This window comes from Scomber scombrus, chromosome 1 (assembly GCF_963691925.1).
Source record: "Scomber scombrus chromosome 1, fScoSco1.1, whole genome shotgun sequence".
NCBI classification, from domain to species: Eukaryota; Metazoa; Chordata; class Actinopteri; order Scombriformes; family Scombridae; genus Scomber; species Scomber scombrus.
This window is the reverse complement of record NC_084970.1, coordinates 21,953,613-21,979,390: the sequence shown is the minus strand read 5'-3', so window position 1 is coordinate 21,979,390 and position 25,778 is coordinate 21,953,613. Positions and strand designations below refer to the sequence as shown.

The window sequence follows — 25,778 nt, the reverse complement described above, 5'->3', positions numbered from 1 at the left end:
TGTGCACCAATGGTGAAAATACAAATTTGCAAGAAGTCAAATCACGAAAAACCAACTGGCACACAGTGAATGTAGCCTTTTTGGTATATCGGGGGGATGCGGGGATTGCTTGCCTCAGCTGAAACATCGATCCTGTAGAAATCACATCAACCTTGAACACCATCATCCAACAACATTCAAAGATATGTGTGTGATGAAAAGGAGCATGTTTTTATTCTGATAAAATAGGAGCACATCAGGGATTATGGAGGACGCAAGTGATATTTTCTGAGTGTTAAGTCTCATTTGGTTCCAAATCAAAATGAGATCTAGTCAAAACCTTGCTGAAGATGAAGGGATATATTGTGCATTCATTTGGTTGAATGCTTTTAACTGAAAAGTGAATAAGAAATGCTGCTTGTTACTGGTTAGCTTTGACAGCCTAACAGCCATCAGTGAGTCTGAGTCCAAAAAAGATCTGTTGAACACTGACATCCGTTCAGTGTTTTAAAGTGTCAACACACTCTGCGTAATCTCCACCAGCCTCCTCTGTTCAAAGGTGGCTTCTGCTGGTTTCAGGTGTTGTTTCTGGCAGTCTGACTGACAAGTAGGGCACTTCTCCCTCTGAAACGCAAGGGGCACAGTCATGTCCACTCTGAGTTTGTCCTCCTGAAAACAGAACTGGCTCTGTTTGGAGGCTGGCGCTCCCAGGCTCTTCGGTCCTGAGAGCAGCAGGCCTGCTGTGCCTCCCTCTCTCATGCTCAAACACCACTTCCTCCTCCATCCCTTCCTCTCCCTGGTCATCAGCAGGCTGAGTCAGTGAGGCAGGTGGATCTCTCACCCTGACCACACTAAAACAAACTACATTTAATCTGTTTGATTTTTAAATGCTGGAGGGTAGAACCACTTTTTAGTTAAAAAAAAATGCACACTCAGGTGGTTATTTTAATGTTCGTGTCGAATCTGACAAGCTTCATAATTTGACAGAGATGCTGGATATAAACTGTTTTTTGGGTTTTTTTTAGTTTTTTTTTAGTAATACCAGCGTGACTAAGTTACACACTTCTGCTGATAAGGATTAGCAGAATAATATGTACACAGCATATAACAACTAAATTAAAATTTCAGTTTTTAAGGATGCTTGATGAACTTTTTAAATCAAATCCAGCAAAAAGTTAGCTGAAGGAAAAAACAAAACGAAAACATGAACACTCAAAATTTAAATAACAAAGTAAGAATAAAACAGCACCTGAACTACAACGACACTGTAAGCACTGTACACACAGAGAATTCTGTATTTGAGCAAATAAGTGCATGGATTTGTTTGAAATAATTAAACATTTTCTTTTGCTTATCATCAGTACTACACTGTAACTCTTGCTCTACAGTACAGCATCATGTCCCAGCAAGCTCTCCATAAAGCTCACTCGCCCATTGTGGATGTGTTCTCGCCCCAAAAGCCTTGAGAAACACAGCACTTATCTTTCCGAATCTCTTTGTGTAATCTTCATTTGCATATTCATTTTATTGCAACATTTATGAAAGTAGTCACTGCTGCCTGTAGTTTTAGATGTTAGTGTCCCCTCACCCCATGCTGGGTTGGCTTAGACATCTCAAGGGACAAAAAGTTCCCCCATCCAGCAGGTATCAACATATCATGTGGCCCAAGATATGGCTGCACTGTGCTCTTTGGCCTTCATGCGCAAAGCAGCAATACTGGAGGACTTCCGGTCAGGGTCCATGTTGAGATCATACGTGTTGATGCCCGTGGCCATCCCAGGAGATCCTCCAAACAGGCTGCCCATGTGAGCCTGTCCAACATGGCCCCCGGAGCTCGGCACACCTAGAAAATCAGACATCCCGCTGGCAGAGTGGGGGTGAGGGGTCATACAGGGAGTCACAGTGTCGCAGGACACAACGCAGCCTGGCACAGGAGACACTGCACTGCTGCCACCGATCCAGGAGGGGTTCTGAATCTGAAATAATGACGGGAAATCAAAACTGTTGTAGTGCTGTGGTGAGAACTCTCTCATACTTGAGCTAATCAGACAACTGGTCTCCTTTTCTGAACTCATAGTTTTCTAATGCATCTTTTCAAAAATGACAGGGCAATACTGGTTGGCCTGTCAATTACAGCTTATGCTATCTCTATGAAAAGACTGATTTTCTACTTTAGATGCAGTCACTGATTTCCATTTAGTTTCATTACATATTGAGAGTCTTTATGATTGTATCACCGTTGTGTTATTGTTGCATGGTTATGAAGTTAAGAGCAGAAACTTTTCTGAAAATGGTCCTTATTGGAGCCTTGACTTGATCTGCATTTCAGAGTGTAATATCAGAAAAGGATTGAGCGAAGTTGGACAACTAAAAAAACATAATTTTGTCTGTGCTAACAACAGCATTAATAAACAAAAATCATGTTCTTCTTGCTTTGATGAAAAAAAAGGTGAGGGAAATGAAATATTCTTTGTAATGCACCACTCACAAGGAAGTTTTCAGTCTGCAAGTTTAAATGACTTAAACAATAATGGTGACCTGAGAGTCAGGAATCTGTAAAAATGTAAAAGTGTACATGATTTTGAGTAAATAAGAAATATCAATGTTGAGTTTGTACCTGTGCATAATTCTCAGGGCGTGTCAGAAGAGGCAGCTCGTAGGCTGTGGAGAAGTGTGTTCGGACCTGCTGCATCTGACCAAAACGCTCCCTCTTTCTCCATTTCGCCCTTCGGTTTTGGAACCAAACCTGCATAGTGAAAACCATTGGAATTTTTAGTGATTTTATCTGAGAGAAAGAAAAAGGGGCTCTTTAGTTTCAGTGGTCTTGGTCTTGGGTCAAGGTGAGGTTTAGAATTCATTTGACTTGTGACTTTTACTCCAAAACCCTCAAATAGCAACGTTCCCCTCAAAGTCTGAAGGAAATGCTTTTCTATAGATACAAATCTAAGTTTCCCTTTTAAATGGAAAAATGGTCCCATGCAGTTCTGCCAAAAGACTAAAAGGCTGAAGATCAAAAATGATATCTGCAGCACATCAAATATGCAAACTCCTTTTCTAAGTGTGAACCAGGACACATGTACAAACAATTCAAGCGCAACTGAAGTAAGACAGATGTACGTTTGTGTAGGTTCGAGTGAAGGAATAAAATATTATACAGACAAAAAGAGGAAGAGAAACTAGTCTTTGTAAACAGCGTGCAGCCTTCACTTCACTGGAGTCCACAAAACAAAATATAAACCACTTCACCTTTGCTTATTTGCACTCTGACAAGAGCAGGGCGCTTTCCTTGTGACTCTTTTCTGTAATCATCTGAATCTGAAACTGTTGTTTATTGAAAGCATCATTTTGTTTAAATTATCATCAGTCTGGGTGAAAGTAATCTAAATATATTTGTCTTTGAAGGCCTGATACGCATCTCTTGACTGTCTGTAAGTACCTGACTGCACTGATTATGGCATGAGTTTACCAGCACAAACATATTCTGTGTATCTGCTATTCGCTCATACACTTTGCTATAAATATAAGGAGGCAATATGGGAAATTGAAAAGTGAGATGGGATTATAACTGGGGTTTGTTTGCATTTTCCTTTTTAATTTCCTGAAGTCTTAAACTGCTGGCTTTCAGATGCTGTTTCTTCCTAAATTAAAGAAGCACACAGAGCATAATCCTTCTCTCCTTGATGTTTTCATGCATCTTGCTCTGCGCTGTCTGACTCTGTATAAGATCACTGTGTTTATCTAATAAAAAAACATATTCTATAATGATTATACATTAAAAGACACTCTAATACACAGTGTCACCAACTACCAACCGCTGCCCTGCACTCATCTGCTCAATCTTTTGTGCCGAGTCTGTTGGCTATTATAAAGGGAGAACATATTTTTGCGTTGCACACACTGCGTTGTGACAGTAATTGGTAAAGACCTTGACAGCTTAAGTAGCTGGTGGACTTTCAATGAGGCTTTATTTATGTTACAGCCCCAGAGAGAAAGAGCAGAGAAATACCAAACTGGCCTCAGCAGGAAAGCTGTATGGGGCTGAAAACACTTTGAAGTGAGAGACCAGCTCAGAGGATTGATAACCCGCCTCTGCTGTCACTCATGTCAGCTTGCAAAGCAAAGTAAAAAAGAAATCCGAGGTTGAGCCTGGCTTCGGTTTACCAACACCCCCAAAGCACCAATAATATCATGGAAATAGCACTGACCACTGTTGTGGTTCATTAAATGTAGGTCTGTTCTACTTTTCCCCAAAAACCTCTGTAACATAATTTCTTATTTCCCTTGTCAATTAAAAGTGTGTCCAGGAGAATGCTGGCCTGATACAAAACAATATATATTTAGCAAATTGATCTGTTTTTGCTTTTCTAATTAGTGATTTTTTGTACCTGAACTACCACTATAATCTTTATTTTTATTGATAGATTAGTTTTTAGTGTAATATTAGCTGTTTTAAAGGTTTATAAACAGCTTAAATTTCCTCTCCATACTTTATAAAACTGACAGTTATATTGATTAATCATTCAGTCTAAAAAAGTCAGAATGCAATGAATGCAAATGTGGCAATCACAATTTCCAAAAGCTGTTGGTTTGTTTTGTTTGTTGAGTTAACTGTCAAAAACAGTGGGGGGGTTAACCCTAACCCTAACCCTAACCCTAAAACTCTGTAATGTTCAGCATTTTTGACATAAAATAAAGATTTTTATTCTGTCGATCAAATAATCAACTAATATTTTAAGGTCTAAATCTAACAAATGGCTTTGGAAGGTGAATCGTATTTCTACTGTTTCTTAAAACTATTCATGATTTCTCACCATCAGATAATTCACCTCCACATTCTTTAGAGAATGACAGAAATTACTTACGAGACTATTTTATAATTCCCACTAGCTTGGACCGCTCCTCTATTAGCACCATGTTGTTTGTTGAATCGGACTCTCCTGCTGTTTTATCTTTCGTTAACTGTTTCTGGATCTATAAACTTATATGCACACCTATGTTTGCAGGGTGAGCTTTACATGGCAGATGGCATCGCAGCTCTCTGAGCTCGCCGGACTTAAAGAACAGCAAAATCTGAGCGATGTGATGTTGTTGAAACCCTTGACCTTTGACCTCCGACCTTCCTATGTATCTGTTGTGCATGTGACTCAGATCCGAACTTACTTTCTCCCTTTGAAACCCAGAGACAGAAAAAGCAAACAACTCCAGACCTCAACTTTTTTAGCTGAAAGTCTCTTGTTCTTTATGTTAGTAACATGAGCCAATGAAGAGACATAGCTTAGAAAATGTTCAAAAAATATTTTAGTTGTAGTATTTAAACTATATATGCTTCAAATTGTAAAAGCAAGCTTTTCTGCAGCCGTAAAGGTTTTGCCTTAAGACGCTGAATTCATGAGCTGCGAGTCCTTTCTTGTGTGAATGACCCGAATAGAGTACAGAGCCCTGTACTCTGACAGACAAGGCATCTCGTGTCTTTTATCTTTTTAACTTGAGTGTTTAAGAGGGCCGCTGGGAGAGCCGAGGGCTGTAAAGCTGCATCCATTTGAAGCAAGCAGGTCCGTAATAGTATGAGCAACAGAGCAGAGCAGGGCAACATACCTTCAGAGCCTCAGGGCTGAGTTATAACCTCACAGCTACACAGACTTCCTGTGTTTCACTGCAAAGCTTTTCTGGTCACTGTTCCAGCTTGTCATGTAAAATAATTGGTTTTAATCGAACTCCTATCTCATCCCACTGACAAACAATTTGTAGCCGAAATGTGGCAAACTGTACATACATGTTCGAACTTTGTATTAGCTTGGACAAAGCTAGAGTGTACCCTGTGCCTTAAAATTGCTCAGAAGTCAGATATGACTTGAAATATCAATCACTAACTTGCTCAAAGCTCATGGGAAGGGTTTCACACCTACCCTGGAGACCGCAGCAGGGACACATTCTTGTCTGAACAGGATGTTAATGAAAGAAAAACACCGAAAATCCAGGGGCTTTGGTAGTCCATGGTGGACACACACACACACACACACACACACAAACACACACACACACACACACACACACACACACACACACACACACGAACACACACACACACACACACACACACACACACACACACACATTGATATAGATATACACCATACACCATACATCATACATGTATAGAAATAGAGGTCTCTTTCTGTTCAACAGTGTTGGAATGCATTACAGCAGTCATGACTGGATTGTATGATAATCGGGCTAAAAGGTCACTGGAGGGGTTTCAATCTGAGGGGTGCTGTATGCCTCAGGCTCGACTAATACCAGCAGAACTGAACTCACAAATTCAGGAAACAAAGCAGCTCAGGTACAAAGAAAAAGCCCACCGATGATGATCCCATCGAAACACAGAAGAGTGGAGCATGTCTCCTCCCATGTTGATGAAAGTCTGCTCTCCTAAAACTGAACATATGAGGCCCAGGCAGCTCAAACCTCAGCCCCCTGGGCCCCCTGGCCTCTGTTAGCTCCCACTCCCCCACTCTCCCCCCCTACTCCCACATTACCAGATAAATCTCTCATGTTGTTCTGCGAGTGACGTTATCTTTGCAGAGCTGCAGATGTTGAAGGATACACGAGGTTGTGTTGTTCAAACAGTCTGTTCTGCTGTGATGAAGAGCTCATTTTTTATTTATTGATAGGACAGGCATATGGTTGTAAATTATAAGAATTTGTCTATTATAAGAAATCTGTTATGTTTGTTGATTTGAGTTTTCTTTTTAAATCTGTGCACTTAAACAGCATTTGGTAAGACTGTTGTGGAGTCTCCTGCATTACCTGCACACGAGCTTCAGTCAAGTCAGTCCTCAGTGCCAGCTGCTCCCGGGCGTAAACGTCAGGATAGTGCGTCTTCTGGAAAACCTTCTCAAGCTCTTCCAGCTGGTAGCTTGTGAAGGTCGTGCGGTTGCGCCTCTTCTTGCCCTTGTTGCTTTCAGCACCGTCACCCTTGTCCAGAGGGCTTGCTAAGTCAGTGCCAGGTGGCCTATCAGAGGCCGCCTTGACACCCTGATCCTTCACAGCCAGATAGCTGGTGTCCATTCCAGGGTGGTCGGAGTCTGGTGCCAAGTCAGAATCTGTCAGACCTGAGCTGTCTTTACCTGCAAAGACAGGAAAGAGATGAAACACTGTAAACAGAGGTTGTTTTTTTTTTTTAAAGAAGTTTTTATTAGGATTAAATCAGAATTGTATAAGAAGATGGAAGTGGAAATAAAGCAAAGTATGAAATCCAACAGATGATTTAGATTGTTATAACTTAACTACTACAGACATCCCCTGACATGTATAATAATTAGATAGATGTGGCATTCAATGCATTATGTGCTACAGCTAATATTAGAGATTCTTCACATAAAAAAAATGTTTGGTTGCAGTGCAGATTTTTACCAGATATATATAATACAGTAAAAATGGAACGCTCATATTTAGACTTTAAAGACCTCTTTTTGGTGTCACATGCAAAGTGATGAAACAAGCTGTTCATTGACTGACTATAGTGAAACAACTGTTATTGAAAGTTCTGAAAAACGTTTTTAACCCCCCCACTGTTTTTAATGAATTATGTTGTCATTCAAATTGACTACCATTGCCACCTAGACAAAACATTTTTATTGTGCCTCTATTCAATTCATCTCAAACATTCAGTCCCTCTTGGCTCTGGCCATATCCATAACTCACAGTTTATTTGTTGGATCAATGTAGTAATTCATGGAGTTTGATAGGGTGGAACAAAGGAATTTCTCACTCTTTGTGAGGAAATTCTGAGACAGTTGTGAAATCAATTGGCGGCAGGCAGTGCTCAGTATGGGTGTCGATTTGTTTGTCTATCTGCCTGCATGTAATGGATGGCCCGGATCACTGGCTGCTTACAGGATCCAGTTGTAGTTCGTAGATCATTCTGTGATGTGCTGGGGAACAGACACCTCAGCCATAATTTGAGTCTGACAGAAAGTTAAAGTTTTTCACCGCATGTTATAAGACACACACACACATGCACAAAAACTTTTCTGTCTTTCACTCAGCTGCTGTTTACCAGTTGTGCAATGTGGTCGAGGTCTGTCATGTGGCTTCAAAGTCACCTGGAAGTAAACTGTCCCAATTCATTTGCCGGGTTGTAATTTCTAGCCACGAAAAAAGAGAAAGACTCTTCTTTGTACTCTCTCTCTCTTTCTTTCTTTCTCTCTCTTTGTATCTCTCTCTCACACCCACCCACCCACACACACACACACACACTTGCTTTCTTCATGGCTGCAGCTTAACTGTAAAACCTCAGGCAGCTCTCTGATCATAAATTTCCACAGTAATTTCTCTGCCAGTCTTCTTGTCTAAGCTGGCAGCTCTTTTCACCCCACTGCTGTCCTTGACTCAACTATCCAGTTTATACACATATTTTTGGATCAATACTGTCCCCATCGTGGAGGACGTAATTGCTTAAGGTGTATATAGGACATAGTTTCAGGCTGTTAAATGAGCCTCTTGTCTTCTGGCTCGGTCTAGTGGCAGCTCACAGTGCTGCACCTTCCTGCTCTGTGATACCATGAGGTTAGGAGTTATTTTCAGGACTTCTCTGCTCATCCAGAGACTTTGTCAGGTTAGTACCTGGAGGTGTGAGTGTTCATGTGAGCTCCTTGTGCAATTCTCAGCACTCAGTCAGCACAGAAGAGCTCACAAACACCCGATGACCCTCAGCCCACAGCCATGTTGGGTAATATGCTGCAAGGTGACGTGATTTGATAGCATATCATGCACTCGTTCACATACAAACACACAAGAGTGGATCTTTCAACTGCACCGTTTTTGCTGATGTTATCATAAATTATAACACAAGATAGTTGTGGGCTCTATTAGATTAGGATTAATCCTACAAATTAGATTGTATAACTGGTTGGGTTAATTTGTGCTTTGTCTATGTAAAACTTGTGATGGAACAATACAGTATAGAAAAGTTGGACAGTGATGTAAATCTTGTTAGTGTTATGTTGCTGTATAGAATTTTTATTTTTGGACAGCACACATACAGCAATTGATTGTAACATGGTAGGAGACCAATCTGAAGCCAGCCTTGTTGTTTTCCTTTAGAGTTGTAATGTAGAAAAGTGCAGTTTCAAATGTAGTCGATGATGATTTGATTTGATTTTTTTATTTATTTCTTTTTTTTTTGTCATTTTCAGGTTCCATTTTGTACTTTTGCTTTGTTCCAATAATTGTATATAACTAATATTGCACTGAACACATTTAATGTCCATTGTTCAAATTCAATTTTAATCATCATGTCTAAAACAACTTCTGGTGGATGGAAAAATGTCACTTTTTAGAAATAGTTCATATTGAATGGTAACTGTATAGGTAAGGACTGTTATTCTTTATAGATCTATTGAGAACTGAGTACTGTATTAAATGACTTGGGCTGAGTAGTTTTTGACTTTTTTTTAAATAGTTCTGTCAATATGATGACATAACACTACTTTTTTCAGTGTCTTGCTTTGAGGAATCCAGTATATGTTTCTCTAAAACAAAAACCTTTTTCCTTCAACATAAAAAGCCAAACTTCTAAATGTTTTCTAAAAACAAGCAGCCATACAAGAACTTGCATAAATAAATACAGAAAAGGCGTGCGTGCAAGCGTGCAAAAGCAATAATGGCCGCTTTTTTGTACCTGACAGCTTTTGTTACTCTGTGCTACAAACACATTTTGATCAGTGCCAAAAAAGTATCGAGGTTCAAAACCCAACCACAGTAATGGGAAACAGCACCGCCTATATATTTTTATTTTATTGCTGTACTGATGTTATTTTATTTTATTCAGCTTTGCAAGAAGAGAATAAACTCCCACCAGCTGGAAGGATGGATGTGGTCTTTGTTTCTTTCAACCACATACTACACAGGACTATATTTCAGAGCAGACCGGCCATATATGTAATTCAGCCATGCAAGATTCACTGAACACTGAGGCAGTGCTTCCTGAGAGGTTTGCCTAACAGCACTGGAAATGGACTCGAGCTGTGGAGTCATGTTTTGGTGGTGGTGGCAGAACCCTCGCTGGGGGTCTAACGGCCGCAACATTGCCTTGCTGTCCATGACTAAGATATCCTGTTAGTCTTGAATGGAGCAAATGTGTTTTTATCCCAGGATAAATGGTCTAGTTATTTCATCATATTTCCCTGGCTGACACCCACAGTCCCCACAAGGCAAAAGCTGTCAGGCTGTTTGAAATCATGAGGCCTCTCGCTGATCAAAGGCCGTTGTTTATATCGTATGTCATTGATGTTTTTTTGGCAAGAGCAGGATATTGTGACAATCTCCTCCTTGTTATCCATGCAGTCTGCTGTAGCTGCAAGGCTCTCCAGCATTGCTCAAGGTGAACAACAGTGTGCCCCCCTGCAGGGAACGCCATATGTATGAGGAACATAAGAAAGTCTTATAGCAAACAGCGCCTGTCAGAATGAAAACTCTGTGGAAAGAGGGATGAAAGCCTGACTGTGAAAAACACATGTTGGATCAAAACTACAAAAAAACATCTATCTGTCCCATTCATGAGTACAACTGGCTTTTTCTTCAAGATAAATAACATTACACACAGACTTTTTTATTTTCAGTTTACACCTGCACTCCTGCATGTACTGTTTTAACACAAGAAAATCCCAACAATAGTCCAAAAACTCACAATTTCTTAAACCATAATGCAGTTTTTTTTCTACTCAGATGAATACGCCATGCAAACCACAGAATGTTCTATTTTCTCTGCAGTGGATCCAACAGTCAGCATCTGCTCCAGTTACTGTTTGCAGTGAGGAGAGGAGACTCTGTGGCTGTGAACGGGCACAGTGATACACAGAAAGTGCTTCACAACAAGTAGAGCTTATTCTCATGTGAACATCTCCACCTTACCACAGAAAAACAAGACAACAAAAGAGTGTGTCGCTAAGTGTCCAATATTAGTGATCATTTCCACAACGTACTATATGACTGATGGTATTGATATCAAAGGCAAACTAAAGCCTGACTGAATAACTTAACCTCAGAGCCTTCCAGTGTGGATATCAGCACCAGGATGATGTTTGTGTGGGTCAGACATTCAGTACAGACAGCCATTAATTCACAGTTGAAAACGAGTGGGCAACATCAAAGTGTAATTTAACTGGCTGTAAAGCGACAGGGCACCTTCCTTGCTTCTTTATTGACTGGAATGACTGGGGTCAGCTCACCGTGTTAAGAGGAAACTCTATAAATTACACACCACACGACGACTGAGCGAGATTAACAACATGTTGCTTCATACTGAAAAAGAAAAGAGAAAAGAAATATCCCAAATAATGGGAAACATAAATAGTGGAGAGAAAAGAGAAGAGGAGCTAGAAAAGGAAAGAAAATGTGTCCAACTAAAAGCAGAAATCAGAAGAAAGGAAATGTGTGTGCAAAGTATTTATTTGTACATCTTGAGAGGAGTGGGTTTGTTTTCCTGTCTTAAAATATGGATTGGGATGTAACATGGAGCTTTGAATTGTGGATACTTCTGGCAAGATACAACACTGATGCCTGATGACGAGTGGACTGAGCAGCCAAGCTCAGGCAAGAATGAGGTGATGCATGTTATATATAAAATTGCTGTATATTTACTGCCCTTTGGCTTTGCCTAACAAGTGTGACTGCACACAGAGACTAGCATTGGAAACAGCTCTCTGTCTGCACTGCTGCATGCAAAACAGAGCTTATCACAAAGCAATACGTTTCTCTGCTCTTGAAATCTAACCTTGTCTCTTTTTGGAAGCACAAATAACCAGCCTATGAATAGCTTGGCTGTACTTGCACAGTGTGGTGTCAGGTACGTTCATTAAAACATTTTGGGACAATATACACACACCAGCATACTCTACACACACATCCATACATGTGCACCCGTCTGCTGGGATTTGGAAATAGACAGAACCTTAGCAAATATCAGCACATTACTGTCTTGTTTTTCTTACAAAAAGTTTTCTTTTTGTGACCATGTGATCAGTAGCCATTCACTTTGAAATCCAACTCTGCTGTCTGAGCATTGAGATGATCCATCTCAGCAGGCTTTGCAAAATTCACTGACTGAAAAAAAAAAATCCATAAAGCCGAAGACTGATAAATCACCTCTCACGCACTCTTTGTCTTCCTCACACTCTCCCCCCTCTGTGTCTGTCTTCCTCCCACCAGCTCCCTTCCAAATTTTTCTCTCAAACGTTGGAACAAAACTGAATTTCCTTCATCTCATGTTTTTGTTGTCTGATCGAAGGAGAACATTCCATCCGAGTGGGAAAAATTTGGTAGCGTACATTTTTGTGTGCACACACATAAAATGAGAAATGCTTCGCTGGAAAACTCACTTGACAACATGCACGATCACATCTTCCTACCAAGGATTCAACGACTGGTCTAACATTTTCAAACTGCAGTCTGAGAGCACACCATGCATCCAATTTCCACCAGCCAAAGACATTAATCCTAACACTTGGTTTTCAAGTTACATTCTTTTGCTCTACAGGCAGTCATGTTGAATTTGGAAACACAACTCTGTATTTGATGTTTCATAGGTAAAGATAAGATATAATAATGGTCATGTAGCAGAAATACAAACGTTCAACCACCCACAAAATCTAATTAAATGCTCCTTGGCCTGAGGCCTATCTATCCACAACCTAACCTCTGGAAATACAGAAGATTAGGGGTTGAAATGCTGAAACAGAGAAATAAACAACTCCCAGCAAATCCGTTGGCGTATTTTTTGTGTAATCAGTGCAGTGAAATGGTACAGTTCTGCTGAAAACTATTTTGCCCCCCCCCCCCCCCCACACACACACACACACACACACACACACACACACACACACACACACAGAAAGGTGTTTTGCTTTTTTGTTCCTTCGGTTGGATGTTTGACCTGCACTGTGCAGAACGACGTATGTGCAGAGTTTGATACGAGAACGGGAAAGTTTCTCTCTGCTCACCTGAAATCAGAGTTTGTACAAACATGGGTAGCAGATTTTTGGAAGGTACAAGAGTGACCCACACAAGGTCGATGTGGAAAATGGAGGCCCTCCAGTGCTTTTCAGTAGGAGACATCAAGTATCCAACATTTAAACTTTTGAAAGTATTTTTACATTTATTGATTTTGGATGTATCAAAAAGTAAGAGTTAAAAAAAACTTACAATCGACACAATTTGTTTTTCCAAGCAGAGTATTTTATATATCTTTTGATATATTTGCACTGTAATCATCATGTGCTTCTACTGTAAATTGTATGAGTTACAGTAGGTATATGTATACATTAAGTAGTCAAGCATGTCAAGAGTCTAAATATGAATTAGCCTTCAGTACTAAAATAATTTTCTCCTTCAGAAAAACTGAATTATGTATTTCTGAGACACTCATTTTGAAGCCTTTGAAGGGTATTATCTCTAAAACCATTAATCACCATAAACCCTGTTTTTGAGAATATGTAAACCATTACCTGAAAAATGTGATATAGAAATTTAAGCTTAATCAAATAAATTACACTAAATACACTGGACAAAAAAGGTCACTACTATACTGAATAAAGCAGTGAAAACTGATCTGCAGTCCTCCCCATTTGGTTTTGTATCAGTGTTCAGTTTACATGAAACAGTGACAAAGAGACCAAAGGAAGTCCTGGACTGCATGAGCCTTTTTGCCCTGCTGCTCTCACTCGTCCATGCAAACTGAGCCTAATGTAAATTGCCCTGCCAAACTTTAAGCTAAATGGTAAAATGATCCTGAGTCCTTGTCACCTCCACTCATGTCATTGACTTGCTGAAGTGTGTCTCAGTTGTCTGGGCAGCATGGCTGGTTCCCATTACTCCCCGCTACAGCCAATCAGTTGAGACGGCCATTACGAGAAGCTGAAGTGGTTGTACTATATAGGTTTGAGGCGGTGAGGGAACAAAAAGGCAGTGGTCCTCATTACAGAGTGACAAAATTACACAAGGTGAAGCAATCACACCTGAATGTTTCTCCTGCTGCAATTTACTGGTTCTGCAGAGAATTCATTTATCTTTGCAGGAGAGCAGAACTGGATCAAATTTTCACTTTGCCCAAATGAATAAATGATGGTTTGAGCTGGAATAAATTCCATCCTTTCATGAATTCAAATTATGCCAGCTGCTTGTTTTTAATATAATTGCAATACATATCACTGTCACTGTAAGAGACAAAAGAGATGCTAAAAGGCATCATCCCACTAAAATTACGCCTACATTTCAACACGCATACAACAACAAGTTAACATGCTTTGCCTCACTGGTGCAGTTAAATGTTTACTATGTTGAACTAGACTCCAAATGTTGCAAAGAGCTCTGCGTTGACATTACAGGCCTTCTAATGGGGGGTTTCAAATGGATTCTCTCTGCTTTGCGCACACAGGGGAACTTCTCTCCAAACAGATGACAAGCCGAGCTAAAGGTCAAACACCCTCAGACACAGAGAAGAGACACGCACACATCAAAAGAGGAAACGTGTTGTCTGTGGAGGATCACAAAGACATGTAGGTGGCTGTTTTAGGACTGTAAAGCTCCTGATTGAGTTGTCCTCAGAGACCTATTATTCTCTCTTTATATATAGATAGATGAGTGGATCAATTTGTACATTATTTATTGTTTGGCAGCTAGTGTGACTTTTTCTACACCTGCTGAATAAAGTGATGGTAAGTAACTTAAGCCAAATGTTATGGTACTTGTACTAAAGTATTACTATTTGATGCTACTTTCTTCTTCCACTTTAGAGTAAAGTTTTATATGCAAAACATGACAAAAAAATATTATATTTGTTTTAAAATACAAAGGAGCTAAAACTGATTAATTAAAAATTTAAAAATAATAATTTGCTGATAACAGTTCTATATAATTATTTTTTTTTAATGCAGGACTTCTACATCTTATTAGGTATTTAAATATTGTTATATTTCTACTTTTATGATAGAAAAGAGTACTTCTTCCACCACTGTATATTTTATAGTTTGTCAGTTTATCTGTCTGATATGTTTTTCTGTTTTTTGAAATGTATCACACTGCTCATACATTTCTCTTTCAGTTTCAGTCAGTGTGATGCTCTCAGCCTGGGCGAAAAGCTGTCCAAGAGCAGCTGATTTTATGTAACAACATGATTGGCAATGTGTTGAATAGAAACAATAGAACTGTGTTTGCAGTCACTCTAATGTATGAGATTGTTTGTTAAACAGTCATGAGTTTTTCTATCAGCCAAAAAATATATATATCTCTAGTGTAGCTGGCAGCTTGCACACTTCAGAGAGCGTTAAGACCAGTCATCACATCACCTTTGACTGAACGGATCCAGCCACAAATTACAGCAACAAACTGCTCTCTGCCCTTGTGAAACTAACAGGCGATTGTGCAAAATACAGGTTTGATAAAGGGACTGAGCCAGGAAGTAAAATACACCACCATTTTCCAATAAAAACATCAGGAATCATTTATCATTTTTTTCTCCTCAGCTGGTAAGTTCAGCATATTTTACTGCTCCCTTCAATTTATGTCCAGTCAGTGGTGTAGAAGTCAGACGAAACAGGACAACAGTCAACCGTTTTAACGAATTTCGCTCTGGTTTTTAATGATTGGCGCGTAATTGACGCATGACTGTGAATTTAAGTTTTATTTTGCGTCATGAAAATTACGTCAGAGAGAAAGGGCTAAAGCATAAATCCTTTAAGCAGGCTCTGCTCTTCCTAGTCTTAGGAGGCTTTTTTCTGTGTCTGAGGGCCAGCAAGTCACCGTGAGCAGGGAAATAAAGGCAAACAGAGAAGTTGACATCTGACTCGCATTAATGCCAGAGCATCTTGTCTATTGCGCCGAGATGTTTTTTCCTGTCTTTTGGAGTGTGAATCCGGTCATTATTTGAGTCTCCTTGTCGTCAAAGCAGGGCGCCTGGTAAACAACCTGCACTGACACATGTGACTCCAGAAATCTTACTTTGATGCTGAATCGAAATGGGGAAAAAATTACTATTTAAAAATGTTGAGAATTTAAATTAAATTGAGTTAAATGTTAACTGACTGAATGCGTAAAACGTGTTTGCCCTTAATGTCGAGTGAGAGATGCGTAAAATTGGAATATCTTAAAATTCTAAATTCGTTTCCTTGTTTTCTGTCTTCGTGGTGTGGTCCAAAAAGAGCAGTTTACCCAGCATAACAACTGCGGTTTATTTACGACATAAAGTAAAATTTAATTTCATCTCGGCTGTACCGGATCTATGTCAAGGTTAATAGGTAATAAAAACTTAACAGCCATTATAAAAAGCCGGTATGCTCTTTTGAAAAGATTGATCTCCGTTCTTGACATATTTGGAGCTATAAAAGCTTTTCCTGCAGGCCGATTTCCAGAAACTGTCATAACATTCTTAAACTACTTCCACTAAAACGTTTCAGTGTAATACTGATGGACAAGCAGCTCGTGCATTTCAAAGAAAAAGGAGTGATGGCTTCATGCGTAAAAGCGAAAACATTTCTCGATTTTGCCTTTTTTTCTCCCTTCTTCTTCTCCTTCTTCTTATCATAGTCGCATTGTTGGGGTTATTATCTTTCTGGGGTCATGTACACCATCTATATAGACCTACTTTTTTGATCCAGTTGTAGATTTTGGCTTTGTACTTCCATGACATTTTACAAAATATATTACTCATCTTGTTAGTATTTTATTTTTATGATTTGAACACAAAATCATATTCACGAGGGATGTTTAAGGTATCGAAATCAAATTGCATTTATCAGAGAGAGAGAGAGAGAGAGAGAGAGAGAGAGAGAGAGAGAGAGAGAGAGAGAGAGAGAGAGAGAGAGAGAGAGAGGGAGAGAGAGAGAGAGAACTTTGTGGTTTTATTGGAGACAATAATGCAATAATAACATTGTTATCAGCTCAACCTAAAAAATGATTTAAAAAAAAAGACATAGACACTTTTTGCAGAATTGATCTTAAGTATAATTATTTTAAATGTGTCAACTCTTGATCTTAGAGCTCAGACATGACCGCAGACATGATAATAAGGCATACGCATTTACGCAGCGGCTTGAATCACAAAATAAAAACCCTGTTTGTTTGTTTGTTTGTTTCGTCATTTCTGCCTCGTTCAACTATTTAACAAGAACGATTGAATTCAATCTGCGTTGAAGAAGAGAGGACGCACTGATGTCAAATATAAGTCTTATTTTGTGTATGTGTGCGTGTGTGTATTTGTGTGTTCTTTATGAGCAGCTGAGGGCAAAACCAATGAAACGTTTGACCATTTTTTAATTCACCAGAATGTTTTACGCCTCCTTTTTGCAGACAAATCTTGATAATCTGGTGTTCAATGTGACATCAGAAGTGTGTAGGGACAAAGTCTTTGCAGGTTAAAGAAAACCAACTAATGCTGCTTCAAAGCGGCCGTCTCACAGAGGGTCAAAGTTTTATTTACACCCTCATCATTCGCCCATTACAGCAACGTCCCCACGCAATTAAATCTAATTGGAGCCAATAAGGCCGAGCAATGAAATGAAAATATTATCAGTTTGGAGCTCACTATTTGTGCCATCTGAAAACCTGTTAATTCAATTGTGCGACTCAGCTCCAATATTAAGGATTGTAATGTAGATTATCGCATTAAATGCGCCCTAATTTAATTTTGATGGCCAAAGGGAAAATTTGATAGTCGGGAAGATTATGCCCCTTCTTAACTGTGTTACGCACATAACTGCAGGGCCATGTCGTCAAGAGCTGGGATGCCCTGTCCATCGCTGCTAGAGGGAAATGTTTGTTGATCCGTTTTTTACGCACGAAGGAGGTTCCCTCAAGAAGAAGAAACAACAAAACAGAGGAATTATAAGAAGCAACAAACCCGTTCAAATGGTTTTGGATAAGAGGTCTTATCAGCCAGACAGTAAAAAAACAATTTAGGATCAAACGAGGGCCGACACACCTCAGCTGTCAGTGCGATATCTCAACCATAATGACCAGTTGCTGCATCTGTGCCCTTATTTGCGATCTAAACTACCAAACCACACGGATCTATGTATTTTGTGGGAGCAATGAAGATGACTGACAGGGTTTAAAGTTTCTGGCCATGTAGGAAATGATCAGTCAGACACAAAACTGCACTACGGCGGTTAGAAAAAAACATCCAGATTATGATTGGAGTGACTTTTGTTGCATAACTCTCATCATTTTGACATGTGTTCGATCATATCGCTCCATAATCATGAAAACAGCTTTACAAAATCAAAGCTTGGCATGTTTGTCTCGGGATACAAATCAGTGGATGCCATCAACAAAACAAAAATCAAACAACAAAATAATCTTAAAGTGTTTGGTTTTTTCCCCTCACTCACCATAGCACGGGATGAGCGCTCCGTTGTGTCCGGTCTCCTGGTGCAGTTTGCTCTCCTCTGGGGGTGTTTTGCAAGAAGCCCTCTGCATGAAGAGGTGGTATTTGCTGAAAGTGCCTTGCCCAGCTGCTGCGGCATCCAATGACTGGCACTCCTGTTGGAAGGGGCTCCGGGACTTTTCTCCGTAAGCCTGACCTTTGTTGGGCAGGAAGGCAGTAGGGCTGTATTTGGTGTCAGTGGCTGGGAATGTCCTAAAGTGGTCTGTCTGGTGATCCCTACCTTGCGCTGCAGAGGGGCTATAATATGAATCCATGGATGTCATGTCGCCGTATGAAACGCAGGTCTCGGCGTTCATGCCTAAAAAAAGAGTCAAGGGGAGAAAAACACCAAACTTTTCTCTCACTCACTCACTCTCCCTCTCTCTCTCTCTCCCTCCCTCTTTCTCTCTCTCTCGGAAAAGGAAGCGCAGACACCCCCTCCTCCTCTACCTCATACAGATGAACATACACACACACATGCACGCAGGGACTGCAGCGCACACCAGACCGCAGCTGGGTTTAGTTATAAAACGATTCAGATCTTTTCCAGGAACCACTGTCGTTGACCAAACACTCCAAACTCCCCCTCAGGTTTGAGAAGCGTTTCACAAACCCATCTTTCCTCACAGGGTTGGGACCTAGATCTCCTGGATTCAGGACCTCTCCCAAGTGATTGTGCTGATGACATGAACGAGTGATGTCGGTTATTAGCTGGAAAAAAAAGTTTCCAAATAGGGGCGGGGGGCTTAACACATGACATTAATGTAATTTGGATATGAATATAGCCTGTGAGTGATGGCCCTGACTGGAGCGGAGAGGGCACAATTTTATGCTTCATTCGCAATGGTTCATCAAGGCCAAATCATCCACACTCACTCAGTTCATTGTGTCCCTGCAGTCTCCTCTGGCAAACTCTGTGGCTTCTGAAGAAAACTGTCTGAATTCGTTTAAAGAAACTTAATGATGTGATTATCACTTGAAACGGATTTTCGGGACACTTAGCACACTAATTATCTCTTTTATCAGTTAATGTTTGTAATGTTCTGCCACGAAAATCATTTAAATTTGCAGAACAGATTCATTGTTTTCCAATTTTTCGTCATTTATAGGATAAAAATTATTATCATGTGGTATATAGCAATATGAAGGTAGACAAGTACATTTTTAAAATAGTAATATTGCCACAGTATCGCGTATTATTATGCACAGGTTCACTGTATTCCACAGACTCCTTAAATCTAAAATATTTTAGATTTCCATTAGAAATATTGCTTCCTTGTTTTTCCATCTTGTCTTATAGAATTGGTCTCAGGGTAATAAAGCCAGTGCTTACTGCCGAATTCAAAGATCAAATATTTATTTTTCCGTTTGGTTTTATACAAATGATCGATTTGAATTTTCACGATACAGCAACACGTTTTCTGCAAGAGGTGAATTCCCTTTGAATCCTGTTTTCACACGTCTGCCTCAGAAAAGCTGTTCAGAGTATTAATATCGTAAAGTCTGTGGAAAAGTTGTGTTTACAGTAACGGGGAAAAAAGTGTCTGTGATAGTAATGTTATAAAGTCCCTAAGGTGTTTTAATCGCCTATAGTGCTGCAGCCAATTACGTGCAATATACTTGAAATTCAGACAACACTGATTGCAAGGTTAAAGTGAATCATTTTGAAGTCGACAGCATCCCAGTATTAATGTCAGTTTTATTTAACACACTCATAAAGCCTATTTCCCCCCTTATCGGGACCCTAATCTCACTGGTGTGAATGAATCTTTACTTATTTAATAACAGCAATCTACTGCTGTTAAATATTAACGATTATAAAATGAGCACAAAAGACCGACTTGACAAACATCGTTATATATTTCTGTGGTATTTTCTGTTGCCTGTGTTATGTCAGTAACGATGAAGCCATAATGTCACAGTCAAGACAAATTCCACATGAAAGATGTCATATAATTATGCACATCATTAGGCACGCGTTTTCCAAAAATTCCGTTTTCTTTTAAGTCCAATAACCAGTAATCATTTTCTTGATATTGCTACTAAATATAGTTGAATTTTCATAGTCCAGCCATTTGATATATATCAGCTTAAATCATGCCTAAAATGTATTAAATGTATTTTAAAATTGACATTTTATATTCACGTTGTAGTGATTAACTACAATAATTTGTAGGATGTAATCTTCTAAGTCAGTTTAAATGCGCTCTCGGAAACATGTTAACATGTTGTTCTGTAAATTAGTGAAATGTTCATTAACAAAGTAACACATTAACAGCACACGGTCTGGTCAGACCCCTGCTGCAGGTGTGACCCAGCCTCATTTATCTCTCTGTTTGATCATGCAGGTACTGTAAAGTACCCAGCAGGCATGATGATGTCATGGTGTATGTGCTATCACCTTGTAACTCTTTCTGGGTGCACAGTGACCTAAAGAGTTTTTGTGGAAATTGAGTAGAGTAAGATTAAGTGGGTAAAAAGGGACTCACAGCTATATAGCAGTTATACAGTCCATGGTGTGCAAATAATGAAACAAACACACAAACATTCATACAGCCATGCACACATGGTGGACACATGCACACATACACGCATATGTGAGTGAGAAAAAAGAAAGCGACTGGGAGACAGAGGAGAACAAATCTGCTCCATTTACATGATTGGGTTTCATATCAAGCCCCTCACCCTGAAAGCTTTCCATACTCGAATGCCTGATGCAGCGTTCATGTTCCCAAAAACCTGACTCTCACTCAGCTGTAAACAAACTGTCCCAGGGGGAAAGATGAAATGACTTTATAGCAATTTATGTTTCATCTAATACAGTCAAATAAAATATCTAATTTCTTTGAACTCTGTCAGCGGCATGATTTATGGCAGTGAACCAGACTTAATGATTACTTACCCAATTTTTAAACCTGCTGAAACAGTATATTTCGGTCTGTGCTATTCTTAGCAGTGAGCTGATGTTAGGTAATGATCTTGTAATGTAATCATGTCACAGTCTTTACACAGATTTACCTACTCAGTGAGGGGATGCAGGTTACTCTTGTGATTTCCAGGATGCAAATTAGTAACTGGCTCAGTTTAAGCACTTAATGTTCACCACCATGCATCCAAGTCGATGAATAATTTTATAGATAAATCAGTGGCTTTAAACAGATAGGGAAATGGACACCAGCAGGACTCTGAATGCTATGTATGCCTGATTATTGTCTAATCTGTTTTCATCTGTAGTGAAGCTCCAGGAAGTCTGCAACTGCTGTAAATAAAGATGGAATATAATATGTTTTATATTTCCACTGGCATGTTTAGAGGGAGGTTCCTGCTCTGGCCACAAGCATGAATTGATCTCCTTTTATTTCACAGGCAAAAGTGTCCCCAGTTTTACTTTCTGTAATTGCTTTATTATAAGAACCATGCGCACTCTCTTTTTTACAAGCCGGGATGGTCAAAGTGAGAGAGCATGAGGGGCTGTATTCTTCACTATTGAAGAGTTATTTACATGTCAGTTTTCTGGCACAGTGAGGGAAAGCTTCCCCCCTGACAGTAGGCCCACCTGCAGTGAATAAGAGAGCATTAAACACACATACAAAGAGAGGAAAAAAAGCACTGGATTCATATTTTTCCTCCAGAAACACAAGTTACTTCTGTATTTACATGGTACAATATTCAGCCAAATGACTGTATGAAGCAGTTAGTACTACTACTGACAGGAGTTAAATATTAAAAATCCCTGACAGTGGTAAGTCAAATAAGAAATTAATTTAACAGGTATTTATTCCCATGTGTACAGACAACTGATCTCTGAATATCACATGACATTCCCTTGATGATAAAGCATTCATTTGATGAAAGCTTTTATGGGTATTATTTATTATGAGGACATATTCATTGGTAGTAAAAAGACAAACTGCTGACAATGTATTTAAGTTCTTTTATATTAGTAAACTACCATCTCCTTACTTTACAAATGCTTAAACATTAAATTGAACAATTAAGACATTCAATTTAACTGTTCAGAGAGGAAAAGTCTAACAAAACAAGTAAGATTTAATAAAATTCAGCCTTGTTGTTAATGACATACTGAAACAAGTACACAATACACATGGTTAATATGTTTAAGGGAAGTTTAATCAGGACTGATACAAAGCACAATATTCCAGTCAGGGGGAGAAAGTGTCAGCAGACAGTCGGCAGCTTCCTCTTAAATATTTATCATTGCCGGATTCTTCTAAACTAAGAGTCTATTGACTCACAGCTGTGACAAATTTTTTAGGAAGTCCTGTGTAATTATGTTTTATTTTCTGAATTTTCCTGTTTTCTCAGTGAAATACATAAAGACATTGTCCTGATGGCACAATGAGTAAGACTGTTGCCACAGTCAGTGACCTTGAAATGGCCCTTTAGTGTGTGCTGTTTTCAGATGCTTTGCTCCACCAACCGGACTTGCGAGATATTTGTGAATGTGGGGTTTAAAAGAAAACACAAGGACACGGAAGAGACATGAGCCCACATCCTCATTGCACTGACAACATTAAACTTTAGCCTCTCCAGTTCGGCTTTAGCCTGTGGCAAAGCAACTTGATTGAGGCCTTTGATGGGCATTAATACACCGTGGAGAGACGGCTTTGTTCAGGAATGGAAATGAACATAAAACGGAAAGCGGAACAGGAAGGAGAGAGGCCCACAAGCTGATCTTATTTAATTTCACATAAAAGAGACATTCCATCTTCACGGGCTTGTTTGGGCATCTCATACTTTTTCGTATGAGATGCCCAAACAAGCCCCAACCTCCCTAAACACACTGGGGATCATATGTTGTGTGTGCAGCAGTGATTTGTTGAGTGTTTCTGAAACCAGGAAAATTTACTGCAGAATTTTAAAAACACATGACTGCAATAACATTTCAGTGGCACCATCCAAATCAACGGTGAGGAATGTTGTGAGCCACTACCTGGCATGACGTCGGTCAGCCCTGCCCACAGGCAAAACAACTGTAATTAGTCTTGACCACACTCGCTGTCTTTTTAAGTGTAAAGAATGAGCGTAGCTGCGATGAAGTGTTTCATTTCCACAACATGCAAATATTCACACTGTATCTGACTGAATCAAACATTTCTCTTCTGTCATATCCTATTGAATTATTTTCAATGTGAGACAACAGCACTGCACCAGTATTGCAACCAAGTCTGCGCAAAGATTTGGAAAGTTTTTCTTTAATTTCACATCTGTTGCATCTCTTTTGCAGTGAATCCAGTGATTACTGGACAAACTAAGAAGTAGACACATTTTTGTTCCCATACTTTTATTTATTTGTATGTACTTACCCTTCTAACTTTAATTTATTACTATATTTCACATGCTGTGTCATTGTATGTAACATGATTGTTTCTAATTATTTTTTAGTTTTTCAAAGACATTAGTGACGTGAAGAGTGCTGCGATAGAAAGCAAAATTCAGGCGATGTCCTTTGAGTCATTGATTTGGGGATTAAAGAGTGAAGAGCACTGGTTTTTATATTTAATGATACATCCCACAGGACAAACACAACATGCTTCATAGATTTCCTTGTGATGAACATTTTCACAAGGGAAACAAAGATGCCTATATGATATATGAAGTGTATTTCAACTGCAAATGGAGCTCAAAGACTTTTGCTTGATTTATAACACATTTTCTGTATCTTTAAATTGAAGATTTGTTGATTGCTTGTTAAAGTGTGCTTACTCTAATATATTGTAACTCTTTCTTTTAAAACATTTCATTTCATCCTCTGTACATTGAATATACCAACAGTGAGTCTACTGCAGATTTAAGCCAGCAAAGTTACATTTTACTTATTGCAATCCAAAGCATTAATGGCAATACATTTCTGCAGTTGCACTTATATTTGCATGGTAGTATATCACTCAGTTTCTTGGGCTTCTTGTGTGATTGTTCATCTTGGATTTTGGCACAAAAGACAGTGAAAACATATTGAGTGAAAAATGTCAGAGAGATTCGACACTGACGTATGAATCCTGTTAATACTCTGATTCATAGGGTGTCAGTGAGCCATAAATTACAATAAATGCCGTCATTGTCTGATTCAGAAAAAATAATATATATCGCTATCAACTCACAATAATACCATGAAAACTGTGCTCTGGATCCTTAAAGTAGTCAATAATGAAAAAGGAAGACTAGGACAGCGCTCCAAATAGATTTTTAATTTCCACCTGCACACAATGAAAAACAGATATGTTGTCTATTTTATTACTGTATTACTGGCCCCTCTTATATCAATGACACAATTCAAAAACAACACTGAAGGGGAAAACACAATTTAGACACTATTCTAGTTTATTCTAATTTTACTTTTAGGACATTTCTAAATTAAATGTTTGTCTATGCTGGGTTTTTTTCCCCGGTATCAGCCATTACTTCATATTGATAATACTTTATTAAATGTGTGATTAATGCAGCCAAATCAACATTTTTCAATAAGCACACTGCCTTCAATTACTAATGTTCTTTATCTTGAATTGTATTCTATTGTTTTGTATTCTCTGCACTTTTTCTTCACTAAGAAAAGTGTTTTAGTCTGCACTAAAGAAATACAAGAACTGAACTGTAGTTTTCTGGAAGTGTTTCTTATTGAAGGTCAAGCCTTAAGTTATGAGTCCATAAATGCTCACCGCACAAAAAATCAGCTTGAGATAATGCTTTATCTGTCCTTTGTCTGTTCACTGTTTCTTCATAACAACAAGTTGGTCATAACTGTTTTATTTTATAGATCCATAGTGCTGTATGCTAAACTGATTCTGGTGTATGTATGGCTCATGTATATCTGTTTGTAGCTCTGGTTTGACTCCCATTCACAGAAATACATAAAAAATGTTCCATATCGTCTTTTTGTGATACTGACGGCATGGTGCGGAACATACTAAGTATACTGTTGCTTTGTTAATGTGCATATCAGGATGTTTGGTAGAGGTGTTGTCGGCTTTATCATATGAAGAATCAATGTGTGAAACAGCTTCTCTTCCCTCTCTGTGTCCCTGCATTGAACGGTGGTAAGAACACACCTGCAGGTTCACACATATACTTCATGGCCAGTGTGAGTGAGGGTATTCTGGGCGAGGATGAGCTGTGCCTCTGGCTGTTTGAAGCACTGCAGAAGATTTTTATGCGCTGCTGAAATTGGTTTCACATGAGAGGGGGGGGACCAAACTGCGTCAGCAGATTTTCTGATCAAATTAAATGAAGAAAGAAAGGAAAGAAAAGAAGAGCCAGTGGTTGCACTTATCTTGAATTTAATAAAAAAGGCCTGAGGAGGTAAAGATAGAAAAATCTGTTCTTTTCATCTGTTCTCGCTTTCTCCGTCCTTAATAAGAGTTTT

General features: G+C 39.1%; 1 protein-coding gene across 1 annotated transcript; it reads right to left on the bottom strand.

Moving 5' to 3' along the window:
- Window positions 1-1,634: 1,634 nt before the first annotated feature.
- alx4a (ALX homeobox 4a) lies at window positions 1,635-18,714 on the bottom strand. Its single transcript, XM_062418559.1, has 4 exons — window positions 18,363-18,714; window positions 6,787-7,106; window positions 2,597-2,725; window positions 1,635-1,955 (listed from the first exon to the last, which is right to left on the bottom strand). The coding sequence occupies exons 1-4, from the start codon at window positions 18,712-18,714 to the stop codon at window positions 1,635-1,637; spliced, it is 1,122 nt and encodes a 373-aa protein (XP_062274543.1).
- Window positions 18,715-25,778: the final 7,064 nt, after the last annotated feature.

What these genes read in the sequence shown, in the direction of transcription:
- alx4a (XM_062418559.1), bottom strand. Translation starts at nt 18,714, where the DNA reads ATGAACGCCGAGACCTGCGTTTCATACGGCGACATGACATCCATGGAT. An exon ending in AGCGCTCATCCCGTGCTATG is followed by an intron (nt 7,107 to 18,362) that starts GTGAGTGAGGGG and finishes CTGTCTTTGCAG; the next exon opens with GTAAAGACAGCTCAGGTCTG. An exon ending in TGACTGAAGCTCGTGTGCAG is followed by an intron (nt 2,726 to 6,786) that starts GTAATGCAGGAG and finishes TTCACTATGCAG; the next exon opens with GTTTGGTTCCAAAACCGAAG.